General features: G+C 49.0%; 1 protein-coding gene across 2 annotated transcripts in view; it reads left to right on the top strand.

The window, feature by feature from the left end:
• LOC135815933 (FACT complex subunit SPT16-like) overlaps window positions 1-20,009 on the top strand; it is a 34,250-nt gene that overhangs the window by 11,547 nt on the left and 2,694 nt on the right. For both annotated transcript variants that reach the window (XM_065329287.1, XM_065329288.1), the window contains exons 7-29: window positions 3,797-3,874; window positions 4,142-4,228; window positions 4,422-4,489; window positions 4,896-5,001; window positions 5,524-5,590; window positions 5,718-5,808; window positions 6,517-6,590; window positions 7,026-7,123; window positions 7,977-8,045; window positions 8,892-8,921; window positions 9,442-9,573; window positions 10,149-10,192; window positions 11,433-11,515; window positions 11,897-11,967; window positions 12,481-12,545; window positions 12,955-13,017; window positions 13,355-13,595; window positions 13,861-13,959; window positions 14,279-14,323; window positions 14,536-14,661; window positions 16,650-16,889; window positions 18,651-18,763; window positions 19,067-19,196. In XM_065329287.1, the coding sequence (XP_065185359.1) occupies window positions 3,797-3,874; window positions 4,142-4,228; window positions 4,422-4,489; window positions 4,896-5,001; window positions 5,524-5,590; window positions 5,718-5,808; window positions 6,517-6,590; window positions 7,026-7,123; window positions 7,977-8,045; window positions 8,892-8,921; window positions 9,442-9,573; window positions 10,149-10,192; window positions 11,433-11,515; window positions 11,897-11,967; window positions 12,481-12,545; window positions 12,955-13,017; window positions 13,355-13,595; window positions 13,861-13,959; window positions 14,279-14,323; window positions 14,536-14,661; window positions 16,650-16,889; window positions 18,651-18,763; window positions 19,067-19,196 (2,220 nt within the window). The remainder of the gene's footprint in view (window positions 1-3,796; window positions 3,875-4,141; window positions 4,229-4,421; window positions 4,490-4,895; window positions 5,002-5,523; window positions 5,591-5,717; window positions 5,809-6,516; window positions 6,591-7,025; window positions 7,124-7,976; window positions 8,046-8,891; window positions 8,922-9,441; window positions 9,574-10,148; window positions 10,193-11,432; window positions 11,516-11,896; window positions 11,968-12,480; window positions 12,546-12,954; window positions 13,018-13,354; window positions 13,596-13,860; window positions 13,960-14,278; window positions 14,324-14,535; window positions 14,662-16,649; window positions 16,890-18,650; window positions 18,764-19,066; window positions 19,197-20,009) is intronic.

The raw sequence follows: 20,009 nt of genomic DNA, 5'->3' as shown, positions 1-20,009 counted from the left end.
TGTTTTGACTCAAGAACCTCAGTACATAAACACTTGGCAGCACGAGCCAGAGCCGAGCATAAAGCATTGGACGGTGCCTTGAACATGGAGACCTTGCGTCGCCAGGCAGCTGAATCAAGGCCAGAGGGACCTGCTGCGCCTTTCATCGCCATGCATGACTTCCGGATACGGGCCGCTGTTATGCCTTCATACAGCACACTCTCCGGAACTATCAGCTCGTCATCCAACAGAACACTCTCATCACTGTCCACAAGATCCGGGTGTTTTTCCCTCAGGACATCGAGAACCGATCTCCCGTTGATCTCCTGGTCCAAAGGAAGAACGCACCCACCACCATTGTCTTCTAGATAATGGGTGGCTGTACCAATTCTCTCGCCATACACCATCTTGGCAAACTCAACGCCGTCCAGCTCCGACCGAGACTGAGTACGCTCGTGTGTGACTAAAGGCAAATGGGCTTGGATACAGCGTGCCTTGCGGAGCAAAGCCATCAAATTGCCTGATTTCCACAAGGTTAGGCGCTTGCGAAGAAACTCCTTGTTGTCAGTGGCAGATGAGGTGCCAAATGGGCGCTGCAAAAGCAAATGGCCCGCAACAACCACAGCCGACCACGCAAATGCTCTGGCTTCAGATCCGTCGCTAAACAGACCGATTAACCGAGCCAATTCATCGCCAAAAGGTACAATAAATGTATTCCTTTTCCATTTAATCACCTCGACATAGGCACTATCCATAAGCTGGGTGATGTCGCCATCCGGCAATGACCAGAAACCACATTCATTTTCAACGGGCTCGGCGTCAATATTGGTTGGTTGCTGGACCGTGGTACTATTATTTCCAGAACTACGGACCGGAGGGAGGTCAACACGTAACTCCCGTGACTCCTCAGCACAATCAGCAGAAGCACCTGCGGACAGTGGGCCAGTAGCGTCAATTGAAGCCGTCTCCGAGCACGCGAGAGCAGGCAGATCCACCCGCAGGGGCTGCATGGATGAAGCAGCAGCAACAGATTGAGAAGATTGCATAGAACTCGCGGCTCCAGGGTGCAATGCTGCACGGGAACGTTCCATGGCCGACGACTGGGGTCTGGAAACCGAAGTATTCCGCCCTCTGCGAGGCACCCACCCCGGTACTGATTCGGGTGGTGCATCAGGCAGCGAACGCTCCCCAGCAGCACCGCCAGTGACAACAGTAACGCTCAGATTAGTATCCGAAATTTGTGCATCTCTGGTCCCTGCCAGGGTAGCAGTCTACACAGCATCGTCCTGCTGCGTTGCAGGAGCAAGAGCGGCACGTGCCCGATGACCTACTGCAGGAACAGCACAAGCGCTTGCTGTTACCTCCCCTGCGCGACTGAGACGACATAACAGGGGAATGGCGGCTGCAGACAAGCAGCTAACACGTGGGCCAGACGTGCGACCCTGAAGGACGCCGTGCTGGGCTGGGCTCATAGATAGACAGCTGCAGACTTCAGTTACAGTGCATACACTTGCACGGCCAGAAGAAGGCGCGAAGAGACGTGAGGTGTGAAAAGCACCCCGCACGTCATGCGTCAGTCGTCACAGACCACGCGGGAAAGCACCCAGCCGCGAAGCACAGCACAGCAAGCCAGCTCATCCTAGGCCAAAGGCGAAGGCGTCGAAAGCGACCCGAAACTACAGCACAATGGCCGGCTCGCCAGGTATCAAGAAAACCAGCTGGAGGGAGGAATAGCGGACTGGGCAACTCCACAGCGGTGAAAACTACTGGTGCCGACTCCTGAAGCCTAGAAGAAAGTAATGAAGTAGGTTAATAAACGGTTGGCTGGGATAGTGGATAAAGCAATTAGAAAAACTGCGGAGGAGCAAAATCTCCATCCGCACACCAGTGTAACAAAAAAAAAACTACTTCTACTACTACCGTACTGGCAATATATGTTGCCGCGTAACGCGTAACGCAGGGGGGTGCGGCGTAACGCGCGACCAGGCTAGTGCGACAAATTTTCGTTGAGTTCGTAACGCGCGTCCGGCGGGGTGCGGCGATCTTTTCATCGCAGTTTGCAAAAAATGATGCGGCAATGGCAAAAAAATGATGCGGCAATAGCAAAAAAGTGATGCGGCAATAGCAAAAAAAGGACTGCGGCAATATAGAAACCTGTGTAACGGCTCCTGTGCGACTTTGCATGTAACGCCCTGCGTGCGGCAAACATGTGCCAATGTAACGCTTCATGGCCTCACTGCGGCAACATATATTGCCAGTACGGTACTACTATAGCATGACTGCCCCATTGGGCCACGTCACTCCCTTGTGACAGGGAGCCAGAGTCAGGGTAAGAGAGTCCATGCTGGCGAGCCACATGCCGGTTGAGATCTCGTGGAAGCCGAAAACATTTGTTGCAGAGACGGCACTCATATTCGAAGGTTTCCCTCTGTTTACAAGTAGGGCGACTGCCACGGCTGCATTTGTGCCACTTGAAACCGGATGGCGAAAACTGGCGTTGGCACATTGGGCATTGGAGTTTGCCACTGTCCAGGAGAATCGACTCTCGACTAGACGAGGGCGGGCAAGCTTGGGTGCTGATCGTACTGCGGGTGCACTTGTGGACAGCACGGGATCCAGCGCTGGCAAACCATCTGCTGCAGATCGCATTGGAGTGCACCACGCTGGAGATGGATAGGCATCCTCTTCTCAGCGGTACACTTGTGACGAGCCATGTAGTGCGGCTTTGCAAATGTTCTGCGGCATACGGCGCATTCCACGCGAGCAGGTGCTAACTTCGGTGGAGGCGGTGCATGCACAAACTGGCGCCATTCAGACCTCTCCGAGGCCACGTCAAACCAGTTTGGAAGATGTTGGAGGTCAACACGCAACACGTCCTTCCAGCACCGACGAGGACCATAGGCAGGCCGGGTCGTTTCCAGGGACCCAAACAAGAGCTGTCGCGGCGCACGCTCAGGTTCAAGGCGTACAACATGACCAAGCCATTCGAGGCGCCGATGCCGGATCTTCTCTGATAGCGCGATGGGATCTCCCCAGCGATCCCGCAGCTGCTGTGAGGTGATGTGCTCGTTCCACTGAGCGATTCTGGATACACCAATGACACACACACACACACACACACACACACACACACACACACACACACACACTTGTACTTGTTGCACACTGCCAAAACTGGTCACGTGGATCTCCCCGGGAGAGGGGAGAGAGACTCAAAAGGAATCTTGGAAAGATGACTCGATTGGCTATTGAACCGCCCAACGGCCGACACCCCCTGAAATCCCCAAAACTCTGGGTGGACTTGAAAATGATCCCACTTATGGGCTCACCACACCTCAGTAAGTGGGTGAGGACAAGGTGCAGAAAAAGGATTGACGGCATCAGGGTATCCGTCCTGGGATCCAACTGCAGTCACCCCTGCCCCCAGTGAAGGTAATACGTGCTACTAGTGTGGGTGGCTAAATCAGAGTGGATCTGATATTAGCTTCACTAGCACCATTGATTACACAAGAGTTAATCTAGCCAGAATCAGTCCATGGTTATCAGGTACATGTATGTATACTTCAAATAGAAAGTATATAAAGTTGATTATAAACCCTGGAACCAACACAGGTGGCAGGTACAACATTACACCTTCAAATAGCCGAGCTCGTTGGCAACAGACCAACACAATCAGGCATAAATGTACCCACCAACCGAACTAGCTGGCACGCACACACATACACACACACACACACACACACACACACACACACACACACACACACACTATTACTCTCTCACTTACTATAGCCTCCGTCTTGTGCATGTGTTCTAGAAAAGCAGCCAGCTGTCTTCGGATGTCTTCAGCAAGTTCTTCAAGGCCGAGGTTTTGAAGATTGTGGACCGGGAAAAGGTAAGAGCCAATTACATCTCTTAACTTGTGCACTGGGCAAGACGGTCTTGATTATTGTGTCTCCCTTTTCCCATGTCCACCTGATGAGAAGGCAGTGACATTGCTTGTAGGCTGCTAACCGCCAAGATCTTGAATGAAGTTGATGGTGCTACCGAATGTCGTTGAGTGCGATTGGGCTTGGCTGTCACGGTTGTGGGCTGGTTGAGTGCATGGCATGCAGTGGAGTTGTGTTGCTAACTTGCCACATCATTTTCGATTGTACTGCAGCGTGTGAAGCACAGCGTCCTGGCCAATAGCATTGAGAAGACCCTTCACCAAAACAAGCAGCTGCTTGGCAATGCTGACCCTAGCGAGGTGAGTACATCGCACAATTTCAGTTCAAGCTGTGTTGATGTATGTGTGCTCTATTTCCTCTGCTCTGTTGTTGTGTCTGCTTCTCCATCTCTTTGCTTTCAACCTCTTTTCCTTCCACCCTCCCTCATCTCACTATGTGTTTGTGTTGGTTACTTGTATACCGTGTTTCCTTGTCTTTGCGCCTTTCCTGTAGGTTGAAGTATGCTACTCGCCAATTGTCCAGAGCGGTGGAGATTACTCTCTCAAGTTCAGTCTTGTTAGGTGAGATGGTTTGGCGGAGAGCATGGTTGTTGTAGCTGCTCATCTTTGGGGCTATCAAATTGATTGGGGCTCCCCTGTCCCTGACTGCTGACCTGCTATCAGCGTAATACAGTACTCGTTTTGTGTGCGTAGTGTTTCGAGAAGTAGTAGCTTTCCACTCAAAGTGACTTTCTCACTTACAATTGCCTGTTACAGTGTATTGAGTCTTCTCAATTCTCAATTCATGGTTTTCTGCTTGGTCTGCATGAGTACACGTTGGGACAGCGGCTGAGCCCATTATCAGCATGCTGCAGTGATGCTGTGGCCTTGGCGTTTGCTCGGAATGGCATAAACAGCATGCAGTCCTTGTTCATGGTCAGTTGGTGATGCATGCCTGACTTTTTCTTCTCTTTTTGTCACTCCACAGCAATGACAAGAACTTGAAGTATGACACGATTATCTGTCAAATGGGCGCACGTTATCGATCTTACTGCAGCAACATTGTGAGAACGATGATGGTGCAGCCATCCGAGGTATGTTCTTAAAATTGTGCTTTCATTGCCCCTACAGCTGACCGCCATAGGTCAATTGCGTTCCCTGAAATTCTCATCCCGCACAGTGTATCTTCACGTAGTGTACAGCAGACTAGGATGGACATTGTCCAAAGCTCTCAACCAGGGAGTTGTAGCATCTAGGGAGGCGACACAAGATCACCGTGCGCGAAATGATTTGTGTTCGGATTTGGACGTTCTACGTTGTCTGGAGTCTCTGCAACTAGCGATCACGACCTTGACCTGCTAACCCGAAATGCGACCCGGTCCAGCGATGCCATATGCAAGTGTGCATAAATCGTCCCTGCCCAATCGACACTGCCCCAAGGACAACTGGAACAGGCAGCCCAGGGTTCAAAACCCACATCGTTTAGTGTTACAATCACCCGTGTCGTCCCCCTAGATGCCACGACTCGCTGCTCCATATGGATATGACTGACCGATATTCTGTGGAGACTCAGGCATGATGTGTGATATTGCGCCTATTTTTCTTGTGACTTCCAGACACAGCAAGAGGATTACAAGATTCTTCTGGAAACGGAAGAAGTACTACAAAAGGAGCTAAAGGCAGGTAGGTCTCTTCCTTCTCTTCCTCATCCGTTCTCGTTTTGAGGGAAATACCACATCATGCTACGCATGTGAAGCAATTCGATATTTATGTTATTGTTTGAACTTACGTCTACGTTTTCCTTTTCCAGGCGTAAAACTCTGCGATGTCTACAGCAAGACATATGACTTTCTCAGCTCGAAGAAGAAGTCTCTAGCAGAGCACGCGACGAAAACCTTTGGGTGCGTTGACTATGTGTTCGGTTGAGATTGTTGATTTGTTGTGTGTGTGTGTGTTTTTACTCCTTGCATTGTGTGTATTTACCCTTCGTGTGCGGACTCTACAACTTCCGCTCCCCTGGGATCGAAACTGTTCTATATTCCAATTGATCGTAACTCAGTTATTTCTGGGTTATTTTCAAAGAAATAAAGTATGTAGGTCGAAGAGAAATCCCCACCTGTCCATCGAAACAATTGCCGAAGTGCTCCGATCTTTAGTTCCAGGGTTACGACGCTCGAGAGTCGAGTCACGGCTCATGTCGCGCAATGGCTGCATTCACAGAATCGAATGAGGGGTTTCCCCACCTTCCTGGACATGCAGTAACGTGGAAGCTCTTTTGAAATGGCTTGCGGATTGGTGAGTTTAAAAAGAGTTGAAGTTGTTACGAGTAAGGAGAATGAAACGGCTGAGACCACACGACTTTTGTCAAAATACTGGCATTGCAACTGAGAGGCTGGGTTGTAGCGCTTGTGTTTTGACCCTCGCAGTAGCAATTACAGACCCAGTGTTTTCCTCTTGCGACTAGCTTCCAGTATGCCCATTTTTAATCAGTGAGTGCTAATCCGAATTCATTGCCCGCATGTGGCATGGTTTAAGAATGGGTGGTGCTTTCTGCATTTGGTGAGCTTTTCTTTGTTTCTCTGCGTGATGCGTCTCATGCGTGTGCACAGGTTTGCAACTGGCATTGAGTTCAAGGAAGCGTCACTCACCATTGGTCCAAAGTGTCAAGCAGTAGTGAAAGCCGGTGCGTGCATCATAATCGATTTCACTGTTCACTCTTCACATACATCGTACTCTTAACATGTACTCGTGCTCACCACTTTGCACAGATTGGATGAGTACAGGAAACGTTGATTTAAGCAGGACAGAGGGAGGGCCTCATCTTTCTCTTGCGCATGTCATTGGATGATGTATTGCTCATTCATGTGCACAAGCTTCACAAATTCATTGGCTGCTGACCCCGTGCTGTATTCATGTCTCTCATGAAGCTTCAATTGCAACAGCAATAGCAAGACTCCCGTTTGACCAGACTTGAGCACGTTCATGACTGCCTTTGTAGAAGTCCAACACTGGTTAATCTTACCCTTACTTCAGGCGTGCGGCGTTGCCCAGTCTTGAATCGTTTCTCAGTTCTGCTGTTCTCTCTATTCCCGCCGTGTCTTCCCTCTATTCCGTGCAGGTATGGTCTTCAATCTCGCCATCGGTATGACCGATCTTTCGTCATCGGATGACGACGAGAACTATGCTCTCTTCATTGGTGACACCGTTCTCACAAAGGTAAGCAGCACTATTGGACTGCATACTCTAATGTCGCGCATAAAAGCTGTGCTTATTCCTGTAGAATCCGATATCAGTGCCATGCTTCTATTCGAACCACGTGTCTCTATGTATGTCATACTAAAACCAGGCTTATGCGCTGACATTGTATCATCTAAATTAGACTTCTATTCAAATCAGGCTTCTACACGAAACAGGCATTTCTACAGGACACTACAGTATACAGTACAGTGCTGAATATCCACACCCCTCGGGGCGCACAGCCGTCCCCAGGGGGTGCGGATGAGACCTATGTTCGGATACGGCCTCGAAATTATCCAGCGAGATACATGTTGACAACCTGCTGCCATGCATACAGCACACCTTCTTTTTCTTCAATGGTGCTGTGGATGCAGAAAATCAGCGAAACTCATTTTCTCCCTTCAGCTCAGTTTAGACACCGGCGGGCACTTTGAATAATCGATTGTTTGGGTAACCAGTATTCTACTGTATTTCTCTGTGTAGTTGTGCAGGGGGGGGGGGGGGGTACTGGACGACGTTTTGAGTTGCGCTTCTGTGACGTCTTCTTGCAATCAATTCGAACAAACACATCAATGAGTCTTTGATTCGTTCGCAGCCCCTCTTTTTTTCCAGTGGTCAGCTTGACATTCTAATCTATGCACCGTGGCACTGAACCCTGATGTGTTTTGGTAGACGTTTCTTAGTAGCCGATGGTGTTTGCCTGGATAAGACATGGGATTTGGCTTAGAAATTCTATGACTTGCGTTTGATGCTGGATCTTTGGTGCTGGTCACTGTCCTTTATTGCACAAGTTCTGCTGCTGTACTTCGTTCTTGTGCCTTGTTTCCTACAGGAAAAGGAGCCCGCAGAACTGCTCACAGCGTCGAAGAAGCAGGTCAAGAACGTGGCTATATTTATGGAGGTATGCTTTCCAAGATCAAACCTACTATTCATCTAACACTATAATAGCATCTTGCACGTCTGGAATTCTGTTCGGGACAGATTGACACCGTGTGATGTCATGCGGTCGGGAGGGGCAGCAAGTGACGCTGAAACTCGCTGTGGAATACACGCCCGCTATGGATAGTATGGCTATGTGCAAGTGCCACCTAGTTGCCGAGAATGAAACCTCTCCAAGCTGGTTAAAACGGTCGTTACGTGTACTTGGGTCAGGGATGGACCCATTCAGGTATGTATGTAGTTGCAGATACCTGGTGAGGGACACTGCTGGCAGCTGTTTGATAAAGCAGTCTGTTCCATGTCTTATCAAGTTGGTGGAAAAGCACGAGCTCCAGTGTGGGGAGTAAACACTTTCTGAGTGTACCGTAAAGTGCCGCGAGAGCGCCCCACCAACTCGTCCATCCGTGGTCGTGCTGTGGAGGTGGTGTCCTGTCTGGAGGTCAAACGACACGTACCTAGTGTACCTTGTACACACATCGCACGCTGTGCAGTCAATCCGTACTCAGTTTACCTTGAGCTGCACACAAAACCCTTAGGTTCTCACACACCGTACAAACTTTGTTGCTCTCTGCCATGCAATTTTCCTTCTCCCTGGCTGTAAAGTCAAGGTGGGGCGCTCCCGTGAAACGGGGCGCTGCCGTGAAACGGGGCGCTCTCGTGAAACGGGGCGCTCTCGTGAAACGGGGCGCTCTCGTGAAACGGGGCGCTCTCGCGGTACTTCCCGGTATACATGTATGTAGTTTTTTTGTTTCGTTTTGTTACCAGCATTCCCTAATCCTTACTTTTGCGCTTTGTGTTTGCACTGTAGACGGAAAAAGCAGAGACCAACGGCGCCGCGGTAAGGACTGGATGTGTAGCCACGTGTGCGAGTGTGTGTGTGTGTGTGTGTGTGTGTGTGTGTGTGTGTGTGTGTGTGTGTGTGTGTGTGTGTGTGTGCAATCCCAGCACAAGCTGCTATGGCTTCTGCTGTAGCATCGCTATCATCTCCTCCGGCGATGGGCGTCCAATGGTCCAATGGTGTGTGTGTCTGCATGTGTGTGTCTGCATGTAGCACTATGCAGTATGTGTTGGTGCTGATCAGCAATGAAACTAGTATCTACTGGTGGTGAGCAGTGCGTTTAGCAAGATATAGGTCATCGCTCATTCAAGCTTGCATTGTGTACATGGCTGGAGTATGGCGGAGGGGAATACCCTGTTAACCGTAGCTTGCTTTTTCTCTCTTCTTGTTCTATAAGAAAAAGTGTCTGCACTCCATCGTGTACCCACCCACTCACCCACCACTCTACGCTCACTATCAACTCGTGCTCGAAGTTTGAAAAGTGTCTGTATTTTTTGGTGTTTTATTTCTCGCTTCGTAGAAAGAAGATCTCCAGTTAGTGGTGGATGGCAATACTGTGCTGGAGAACCGTACGCGGCAGGATATGACAGCGGAGGAGAAGCGCAAGAGCAAGCAGCGAGAGCTGGGAGACCAGCTGAACGAAACCGCACGGGTATGCACTGCAGCTGTTTTTTTAGTCTCACCTGCCAGGCTGGCTGTTTCCTTTGTCTTCTGATGCTTTTCTGACGGGAATTTGCTTGTCAGCATAGCCATTTGGGCGTTCTCTTTAATTTTTGGTTTTGCTTAGTACTCTCCGTAGTACTCGTATGCTACTAGGGTTTCTCGTAGTGTGTGTGTGTGTGTGTGTGTGTGTGTGTGTGTGTGTGTGTGTGTGTGTGTGTGTGTCACTTGGGAAGTCAGTGAAAACTCCCAGCGAAATTATACGGAAGTACAGTGTGCTCTCACCTGGTCTCATCAGAAGAAAAAAACTGTGCACAATGTACATGTCGTAGCTTTCATTTCATTGGCTGGCTCTGATTGGACGAGAGAGGAGAGCGTGAAAACAATCAAGGTGGGTAGAACGAATCAAGAAGGAAAGCAAGCAAAAAAATCTTGTGACACTTCCCCTTTATTGGCTGCTCGGTGAGCGTTTACTTTGCTTTCGTTCCCATGTGTTTGTATGCTTATGTTTAGAGATTTACTATGATTTCTACTTGTGCTCTTGGCTTTCATTTTGTCTGATTCTAGCGGCGATTGCTGGATAAGGATGACCCGTCGTCTGGGAATAAATCGTGAGTGCCCAGTGCCAAGTACTAGTATTTGTTCACCAAATGAGCTGCTTTGTACTGTAATGACCAGTGGACTGAAGTAGCCGTGTGTTATGGCCGCTGTGGTTTTGTAGTGCAGCGTAGATGTGATACGATATCCAGCCATCCTGTGCGAGGTGTATTAAACCTGCTATTTGGCTGCCAGTGTTATCTCACAAGAAGAAGATAAGGGAGTTCTTGTTGTAAATAGGTATGCCCTTGGGCATCGAACACTCTTTTGGACAGCCTGGATCCTTTCTGTTTTGTCAGTGTGGTCTCCATTTTTTTTGCGGGTGGACAGGTAACAGTTTTACACTAGACCATCTGTGTGTTCAAGGGTGCTGATGTACAGTAAAGCTCCCCAGATCCGGACGTCCCTAATCTGGGCACGTCCATCTACCGGGTACCTTTCTGACCCATCTAGAGTCACAAAAATTGGTATTTCAACAAAAAAAAGGCCCCAAAAACTATTGATTGACATAAAAAATGTTTACTTGTATTCAGTAAGTATGTATGTTCTGAGTTACGGGCACTGCTCTGTTCCAACCTGCCCGGACCTCACTGCTCTGCCCGGACCTGCCCGGATCTCACTGCTCTGCCCGGACCTGCCCGGATCTCACTGCTCTGCCCGGACCTGCCCGGATCTCACTGCTCTGCCCGGACCTGCCCGGATCTCACTGCTCTGCCCGGACCTGCCCGGATCTCACTGCTCTGCCCGGACCTGCCCGGATCTCACTGCTCTGCCCGGACCTGCCCGGATCTCACTGCTCTGCCCGGACCTGCCCGGATCTCACTGCTCTGCCCGGACCTGCCCGGATCTCACTGCTCTGCCCGGACCTGCCCGGATCTCACTGCTCTGCCCGGACCTGCCCGGATCTCACTGCTCTGCCCGGACCTGCCCGGATCTCACTGCTCTGCCCGGACCTGCCCGGATCTCACTGCTCTGCCCGGACCTGCCCGGATCTCACTGCTCTGCCCGGACCTGCCCGGATCTCACTGCTCTGCCCGGACCTGCCCGGACCTCGCGAGTTTTACTGTACATTGTTTGCTTTGGAAACTTGTAGTGGCTTGGTGACCTTCACCTGTCAGCTCTCTGTAACAGTTGGCTGCTGGCTAAGCTGTGTTCTCCGTTCATCTGCTGATGCTCTAGTTAGCGCACTTGGTGTAAACTCATCACTGTGCCCCACGTGTGTGTGTGTGTGTGTGTGTGTGTGTGTTGTGATAGGTCTAAGTCTGCAGCAGTTGCATACCGGCATGCATCACTGCTTCCCAAAGATGCTGACGTGCAGGAGTTGCGCATCTTTGTCGGTGAGTAACCACCGTTATCCAGATTGGATTTCTTCTTGTTGTTTAGCTGTATTTTACTTCACCATAGGCACAGGCAATATCTGCCTTCTCACTGGGCGTATTGCCACAATTCTCGCAAAAAGATGATTTCTTGGCTCACTTGGAGAAGTGTGTGTATGTGTGTGTGTTTGGGGGGGGAGTACTGTATGCATGAGTTTAGCACTTATTAGCTGCAACGAACGAATGTACTTATATGGTAAAGTGCGGATTTCCTCGCTATGGTGTTGTGAATGTGGGCCAGGAGCGCTGTGTGGAGCTGTGGAGTGTTTCGAATCATGAGTTAAATCCTTCATTCGATGTCCTGTGTGGCGTTTTTTTGTTTTTTGTTGTTTTTTGTTGTAGACACGAAGCATGAAGCCATCATTGTTCCTGTTGGTGGTCAAAGTGCTGTGTTCCATATCTCCATGCTGAAGGTCAGTGCTACGTTTGCTGTCGTGCCAGTTGTGTGCTGTGCACAGCAGTAGCTTGGGTTCCCTGTATGTAACTATATAATATTGCACGGGTTGTCTTCACTGCTGTCACCCAATGTCACCGGTGTGTGTGGGGGGGGGGGGGGGCAGTGTACACACGTGCACGCACACAAACAAACGCACAGGCAACAAACATCTGCCCCGATCTGGGTAGCACTTCTTTCTGTGTAGCCGGACTTGTGTACGATGGTTGTGCAGTAACCTTTGCTTGTATTTCATTCCTGCAAGGCCTCTGGCTGGTGGATCTGATCTATCCTCCCTCACCGTTTAGGAGCCGCATCTGACGCCTCATCATAGAGTGGTGGCGTCCCACGGAACCCTGTACGCAAACCCGTGCATTTTTTTCCATCCTGCAATATGCACATTATGCCAACCGTCCTGATGACAATGTGCAAGTTGAGATGCAGCCAGTGAGACCTCTGCTTTTTCAATTTATTCTCCTGCCCGTACTGACAGAACTGCAGCAAAACTGAACACGGAGACTTCTCGTACCTTCGCCTCAACTTCTTCTGTCCTGGAAAGTGAGTAGTTTTCTGTAGCTCATCTGATTTGATAAATTGATGTACATGTACAGTCAGACCTCGCTTATCCGGTCCTCTTTTATCCGGATCCCTCGCCATCCGGAAGAAAATTATTGGTTACCGATTTACAGCATTTGCCATGCATACACACAGTATGTGTGTTCGATTATCCGGTTCCCTCGCCTATCCGGATATTTTTGTGGAAAACGGATGTGTGCGGTTATGCGAGGTCCGACTGTACATGTACTCATGGTTGGATTTAGTTGCGGCTCTTAGTGGTGCGCTGTTGTGTGCTTGCATGTATGCTCGCGTGTGGGTGAGTGGCTGGGTGAGCAACACCTGCCTTTTCACAGTTTTCAGCATGAAAGGTCTGACCGCGAGTGTTTTGTTGTCCTTTACATCTGCTCAGCACTGTAGGGCGTGCAGAAGGTGCCGCCTTCCCAGACCCATCGGCAACGTTCGTCAAGGAATTGTAAGTTGACCGCCGCAACAGAAGGTTAGGTTTGCCGTGTCCGTCTGAGTTTGGGACTTTGGTAGCCACACTCATCGTTACTCCGTATGTAGTGCATGCCAGGGATGATTAGTGCTACGTGTAGCATAGGGGGTCATGTCTTGTAGAATGGCTGCCAGTGCCGGTATGGTCTAAGTTGAAGGTGTGGGCAGTGTGCATGCTGCCCACCAGGCGGTGCTGTCTGTCTAACGAATGCTGTGTGGACTGGTGTGCTGGACTGGTCGCTCGCGTTTGTGTGTTTTCCTGTGTGTGTGTGCGTGTTTGTGTGCGTGTTTGTGTGTACATGTGATGTACACAGGGTGTTCAAAGCCAGCAATACCCGCAATGCCAGTCAAGCGATCCCGTCCACCAACCTTGCGACTGCCTTCCGACTCATCAAGGAGGCACAGAAGCGCTTCAAGACGCGCGAGGCTGAGCGCAAAGAAATGGAGGGTGTCATTGCACAGGCTGACCTGGTGATCAGTCAGAACCGTAACGTACCACGACTGAAGGATCTGTTCGTCAGACCCAGTCTCACTGGTGGACAACATCGCACGCAGGTATGTAAGCCATTGCTAAATGATCCAGTGTGCCCCGCTCTCTCTACGTGTTTGATTCAAATTCAGAATTGTACATTAGTGGTCATCTTTCCAAGTGTGGAATCAAGGAAGAATGTTTTCTCCTGCCCCAGTGGAGCTCGTTTGCCAGATCTTGCAAAGCCGGGGTCCGCTGTTCTTGGCTTGATGTTGTCCTGCTGCTTGCTGGCAACTGTTGTGCTCTTCTTGCTTGTAAGCTCTGTTTGCTTGCATTCCGCTGGTGCTGTAGGGTGTCCTTCATGCCCATGTGAATGGTTTCCGGTACCAGCCATACAAAGGCGGTAACATTGACATCCTGTACAACAACATCAAGCATGCTATCTTCCAGGTGAGTCTGTCTTGCGGTGACTAGTTTTTTGGTTGGTGCATCCAGCGTATCCAGCAGCTGCAGAACGTGTTTCGCTCCACACTTGCCTCAACCTTCTAGCACTAGTGCTGATTTCTGCATCATTCGCACTTGCCGTGCTTTTTATGCAGTGCTTGGTCAACGGTGTGTGTGTGTGTGTGTGTGTGTGTGTGTGTGTGTGTGTGTGTGTGTGTGTGTGTGTGTATGTGTGTGTGTCCGTGCGTGCTTGCTTGCTTGTCTGTGCGTCTGTGTGTGTCAAGAATTTGGTATAATTTGTTGGTGTGTTCTTTGTGTTATTCAGCCATCCAAGGGCGAAATGATCGTTCTGCTGCATTTCCACCTGAAGGTTAGTAGCAACAGAAGCTTTTACATGTGTGCCCCACTGTTTGTTGATGAACCCGATGCCGGAGTAGTGGTGGTGCTGCTGCTGCTGCCTTGCTGTAGTCGGCCTAGAGTTCTCCAGATCGATCAATGTCATGGTGAAATCGTGTTGATTTGACTCTCGTTGCTCACTCCACGTTAAATTACTTATGATCCTTCTTCGTATCCCCTTTGCAGCACGCGATTCTCATTCAGAAGAAGAAATACCTTGATATTCAGTTTTTCACTGAAGTTGGTGAAGTTGTAACGGATCTGGGACGTCGGCAGAATATGCATGACAGAGATGACCTGGAAGCCGAGCAGGTATGTGCCAGTGTGTACTAATAATATTAGTAATTACAACGCCTAACATCTCTTTGCGAGATCTTCTTGTCCTTTGTACCCAGTGAAAGTAAATACATAGTGATTTGAAGTAGTAGAGTCACGAATGCTAGTTCTTCTAAAGCGAGAACGTTCTTGGAAATACTAAACCGACCTCGCATACATGTGTGTTTGTAGTCATGAGTGTGCTGTTGTTACTGTTCATAGCCTTATTCTAAAGTGAAAGTTTGTCTAATCAGTGTTCTTGTTGACAAGGCTCCACTGGGATTACTACAGCTTTTGTACTTTGAACTCATTTTGAAGTACATGACATTGTGCACCTCTATGCTGGCAGGTGTTGCATACATGTAGGGTACATGTACAAGTATTGGTCAGGGGTATATTTGCCTTGGGGCTGTTGCAATGTGGGCTGCTTTCGCATTGACCATAACGTACCGTCAAGAGTCCATAACCCAAGAGTATGCAACTGTGATCTCTTTTCTATGGGACAACCGCGCGGCGCGCTGCCTTCATTGCATCATTCAGCTGCAGTCCGCGCACTGCGGAAAATCAAACACCACACTTTCCCACTAGTTTGAAATGAACTTTCGTACGGAACTGGAGTTCACGCGCCAGAATTCAGAGATTGTGTAGGTACTGGAACGAATCGAGCAAGAACGGATGGGCTCGTGCGAGAAATTGAGAGTTTGAATGCATGCTTTCAGAGCGTGATGAAGGCAAGTTACGTAATGAAGGCAGCGCGCCACGCATGCACCCATAATCACAGTTGCATACTCTTGGGTTAGGCCATCATTTTTTCTAGCTATGTTTCGCGTCGTCCGCACGCATACGTTTTGACTTTTTTCGGAAAAAAATAAAAAATCGAACATGCACAGTGAGTGTACGATCGTGCGAGTCATCAGTGAGGACTGGTTGCGATACGGCGAACCTGGGATTCAGAAATGGCCTCTAGGCCAGCGTTCGTAAATCGTTTGTTCGGCATCTGGGAGCAATATTCTATGAGCTTACACCAGACCGCATTGATCGCCTCAAGCTGAGAGGATGCGTCATTCCGGAGCTCTTTGCACCGCTGGTGAAGTCTCAGTACAATAATCCAGCGAAGCATGGGCACCAACGGTTGCCTCCTCTGTCCAAAGTGAATATTTACTCATGCTGATAACCCAGATGTTGTGCTTCGATGTACGATTTTTCTCTCGAATGTACATCATGCACGAGCTATTGTGCTATGTACAGTGCATACACCTCTGATGAGCCTTTTTTTTATTATTTTGCAACTTTTTATTTTTTTCCACCTCTCGCATATGATTCTGGAAGTTGAACTGACGCGAAACATAGATATAAAAAATGATGGCCTTATGGACTCTTGGTACCGTTGATTCCCCTCACGCTGTGTCGCTCCCCAGCTGGTTTTTAGCGGGGGGGGGGGGGGGGGGTTAGATCAAGGCTCTCAAGTGCAGTACTGTGTGCAACTGCACCAAAGGTCAGACTTACCATGCTGGATTGTGCATGCCTGCACTGGCACGTTTAAATAACTATACCAAATACAATGTACATGTACTCCAAATCTCGTGGGTGTGTTTGCGAAGCTCCAAAATGTGTACAGTAGTCACATTCCATTTGAAAGATGATGGCATAGCACCTTGGTAATGACCTCCTCAGTTTCGTTTTTTTGCAATTCCACTTCGAAGTAAATTGTTGCATGTTTTCAGCGTTTTAAAATAGTACTGCTTTTTTCTGTGGAAGAAATAATCTAAACTAACCGATTAAACTGATCGATAAAGGTTTTTAAGGTTATACGGTAGTCAAAAATTGTTATCGTTTCACCCCTGGTTAGAAGGGTGGTATTTTACAGTCTCGTGCGAGATTCCTTGCGTGCCCAAGCACAGGCTGTGCTTGGTGTATGGCGTCTCCTCTCTACTGTCTGCACTCATCTGACTCTGCTTGTTGGCATGGCGGGTTTTTGCTTGCAGGCCGAACGGGACTTGCGCCATCGGGTCGAGATGGCTTTCAAGGGCTTCATGGACAAAGTTCAGCAGTTCTCCAATCTGGAAGTGGACACGACGTTCAGAGACTTGGGCTTCCACGGTGTACCGCATAAGAGCAGCGTCCTGCTACAGCCGACAACGTACTGTCTAGTTCATCTTGTTGAATCACCCGTAACCATGATTACTCTCAGTGAAGTCGAGCTAGTGCACTTTGAACGTGTCAGCGTAAGTCACACTAGTCTTCTGGTCCCTCTCTTTTTTTTAATACCGTAGTCGTGTCTTGTATTAAAGCCTGTCTCGTATAGAAGCCTGTTTTGAATACGAGCCTGATTTTCAAGACATACCGCCGGCACATAAGCCTGGTTTTAGTGTGGACACTCGTAGAAATACCTGGTTTGAATGCAAGCCTGATGTGAAGAGAAGCCTAGCCCTGACATCGCTTTCTACAGGAATAAGGCCGGCTTTAATACGCGACATTGCGGTATATTTGTTTATGTATGGGCCGACCTTCATCGGTTTTGTGGTGGACTGCAGTGGGTGCTCAGGATTTGTATGGGTTTATGTGCAAAATTAGCACATCATTCAAAATCGACCAATGCACACTAGTATTAGAGCTGAAACAAACATGAAATCTTATACTGTACGGGCAGAAAATTTCGTCGGTCAATAATTTCGTCCAACTCCAAAGAAAGGGAGTTCGTCCGGTTGAAAATTTAGTCCATGGACTGTACCAGTGTATTGAAACGCTGGACAAATCGACATTCGTCCGGCATTTAATTTAGTCCCAAAGCTCCTTGGATGAAAAAGACGAAATTAAATTCCAGACGAATATTTCTGCTTGTACAGTATTCAAACGTTCTTGATGTTAACGAACAAACGGACATTCTCTCACATTCAGCTCACACGCATGTGCTTGCTGTCATGTCAGTTAGCCAAACTATACTAGTACAGTACGAATAGTTCATGTCAGAATCATAACAAGGCAAGACACAACACACACACACACACACACACACACACACACACACACACACACACACACACACACACACACACATACACACACACACACACACACTACTACTACTACTACTACTACTACTACTACTACTACTACTACTACTACTACTACTACTACTACTACTACTACTACTACTACTACTACTACTATTGACAGCTGCCAGGATTAGCCACGCCGCTCCCAGATGGGAGGTACTGTCAGAGAGGTTAGGGGGGAGGAAGGCAATGCTCCAAGTGGCGTTCCAGATCTTGCCGCCTCCGGAACCGTCGGTTGTGGCAAACTTGGCAGTGAAACTTGAATTGTTGGCGTTCAGCCACAGTAGGGCGCTTTGGACAGGTTCCACAACGGTGACGCTTGAGACCCGCAGCCGATTTAAATGAACGCTGACAGTTGGTGCAAGTTACACCCGGAACAACAAGAGGAGCAGGGGCAGGGGCCGGCGGCTGGTCGACATCGCCTAGCCGACACTTATGCACCGCAAAGCCTCCTCTGCTACGTAGCCATCGGTTGCATGTTGGACACTGTACTGATCCAGGCTGCTCCGATACCGGGAGCTGACGGATTGCTGAACACTTGTGCCGGGCCATGTCAGAACTACGGCGGAACAGACGGTTGCACACACACACACACACACACACACACACACACACACACACACACACACTTGTACTTGTACTTGTACTTGCTCACTGCCAAAGCTGATCACGTGGATCTCCACTGGAGAGGGGAGAGAGATTCAACAGGAATCTTGGGAATATGACTCAATTGGCTATTGAACAGGTTTGGAGAGACAAGTCACGGGAGCCATAATTGGGTGGGCATTGGATGGGCGAATATTGCTTTCTCTCTAACTGCTTGCCTTGATCTGAGCCGGTGCTCTCTAGCCCAGCCAGTGACATCTAGTTTCAGTGCTTGTCACTTTACCATGTTTCGTTGTTATCGTAAATGTACTTTTGCCAATGCAGTTCCAGATGAAGAACTTTGATGCCGTCTTCATTTTCAAAGACTATAAGCGCAAGGTTTTCCTGATCAACGCCATCCCCATGACATCACTGGACTCGATCAAGGAGTGGTTGACGTGAGTATGGCCAGGTGGGCCGAGTTTAACGCACTGTTCAGAACGTTCACCTGAGGTCCTTTCACTGCTGGCGTACCGTGTCATCTCTTTGAGTGTTGTGTGACTGTCGACTGCTGCTGCTGCTGCATTTTGGCCTGTGCTATGAAGTATTCATGGTGCAGGCCCTCAACCACTGCCATGCAACTAGTACCCTTTTTGCCACTACTGGAGGTCCATGTGTTGGGTACGAGTAGTAGCTCTGTTTTGACTGTACGTCATCATGCTATGTTATATACCGGTGGTATGTCGCTGCTCTGCCTGCAGGACTTCCGACATCAAATACACGGAAGGTATACAGTCACTGAACTGGGCCAAGATCATGAAAACCATCAGTGATGATCCAGCCGGCTTCTTCGAGGGCGGTGGCTGGAGTTTCCTGGACCCGGATGAGAGTGTAAGACTGGTGTATATTAGAGAGGTTCCGCATAACGTAATTACGTTAGTAAAAAACGTAGTCGATCTACGGAAAAGTTGTACGTGAACTGCATGCGCATCTGTGTTCCGCCATACAGAGTTTTCAAATCACGTAGCTGCCCTTGACAACTCCGAACGCGGCAGTGTACGACCAGATGGACCTGGGGAGAGAGTCATAAATTTGTTCCCCAATCCACTTACAGACCAGCTACGTTATCAGAGCCATATCTACGTACTCTACGTAGACAACTTTCCGTATGTGGAGTGCAAACTCGCGAATTCACGGGTTTAAAAAAAAGTAAATTATCGTGTCCGTTCCCGAAGGGAACTCACGACGGCCGCTAACACCCGATAAACCCTAGCGGCAGATGCAGCGCCTAACGGTGGGGGTGAGTGGGTAAGTCTCACAACCACGGGTTTTCCCGCCCACTAACGTAAAGTTACTCGACTTTACGTAGTGCGGAACCTCTCTATTATCTCTCGGTTTGAGTGCGGAGTTTGTGTCTCTTAGTTTGAGTGTGGAGTTTGTATCTCTTTGGTTGCGTGCAGAGTTCGTATCTCTTGGGTTGAGTGTGGAGTCTTCACCTCTCTGTCTGAGTGTGCACCCCTTGTCTTTGTTTGAATGGTGTGTTCGTATCTCCTGTTTGAATGTGGAGCTCGTATCTCTTGGTTTGGGTATGGAGTTCCTATCTTCTGGTTTGAGTGCAGAGTTCAGCTGTGAGGGGTAAATCATGTTTCTGGTTAACTTCACTGTGACCTTTTGATCAACTTTTTGTGTTTGGTTTACTTGAAG

This window comes from Sycon ciliatum, chromosome 4 (genome assembly GCF_964019385.1).
Source record: "Sycon ciliatum chromosome 4, ocSycCili1.1, whole genome shotgun sequence".
In the NCBI taxonomy this organism is placed as follows: domain Eukaryota; kingdom Metazoa; phylum Porifera; class Calcarea; order Leucosolenida; family Sycettidae; genus Sycon; species Sycon ciliatum.
The sequence above is the reverse complement of the archived record's forward strand: the minus strand, read 5'-3'. Positions and strand labels throughout refer to the sequence as shown.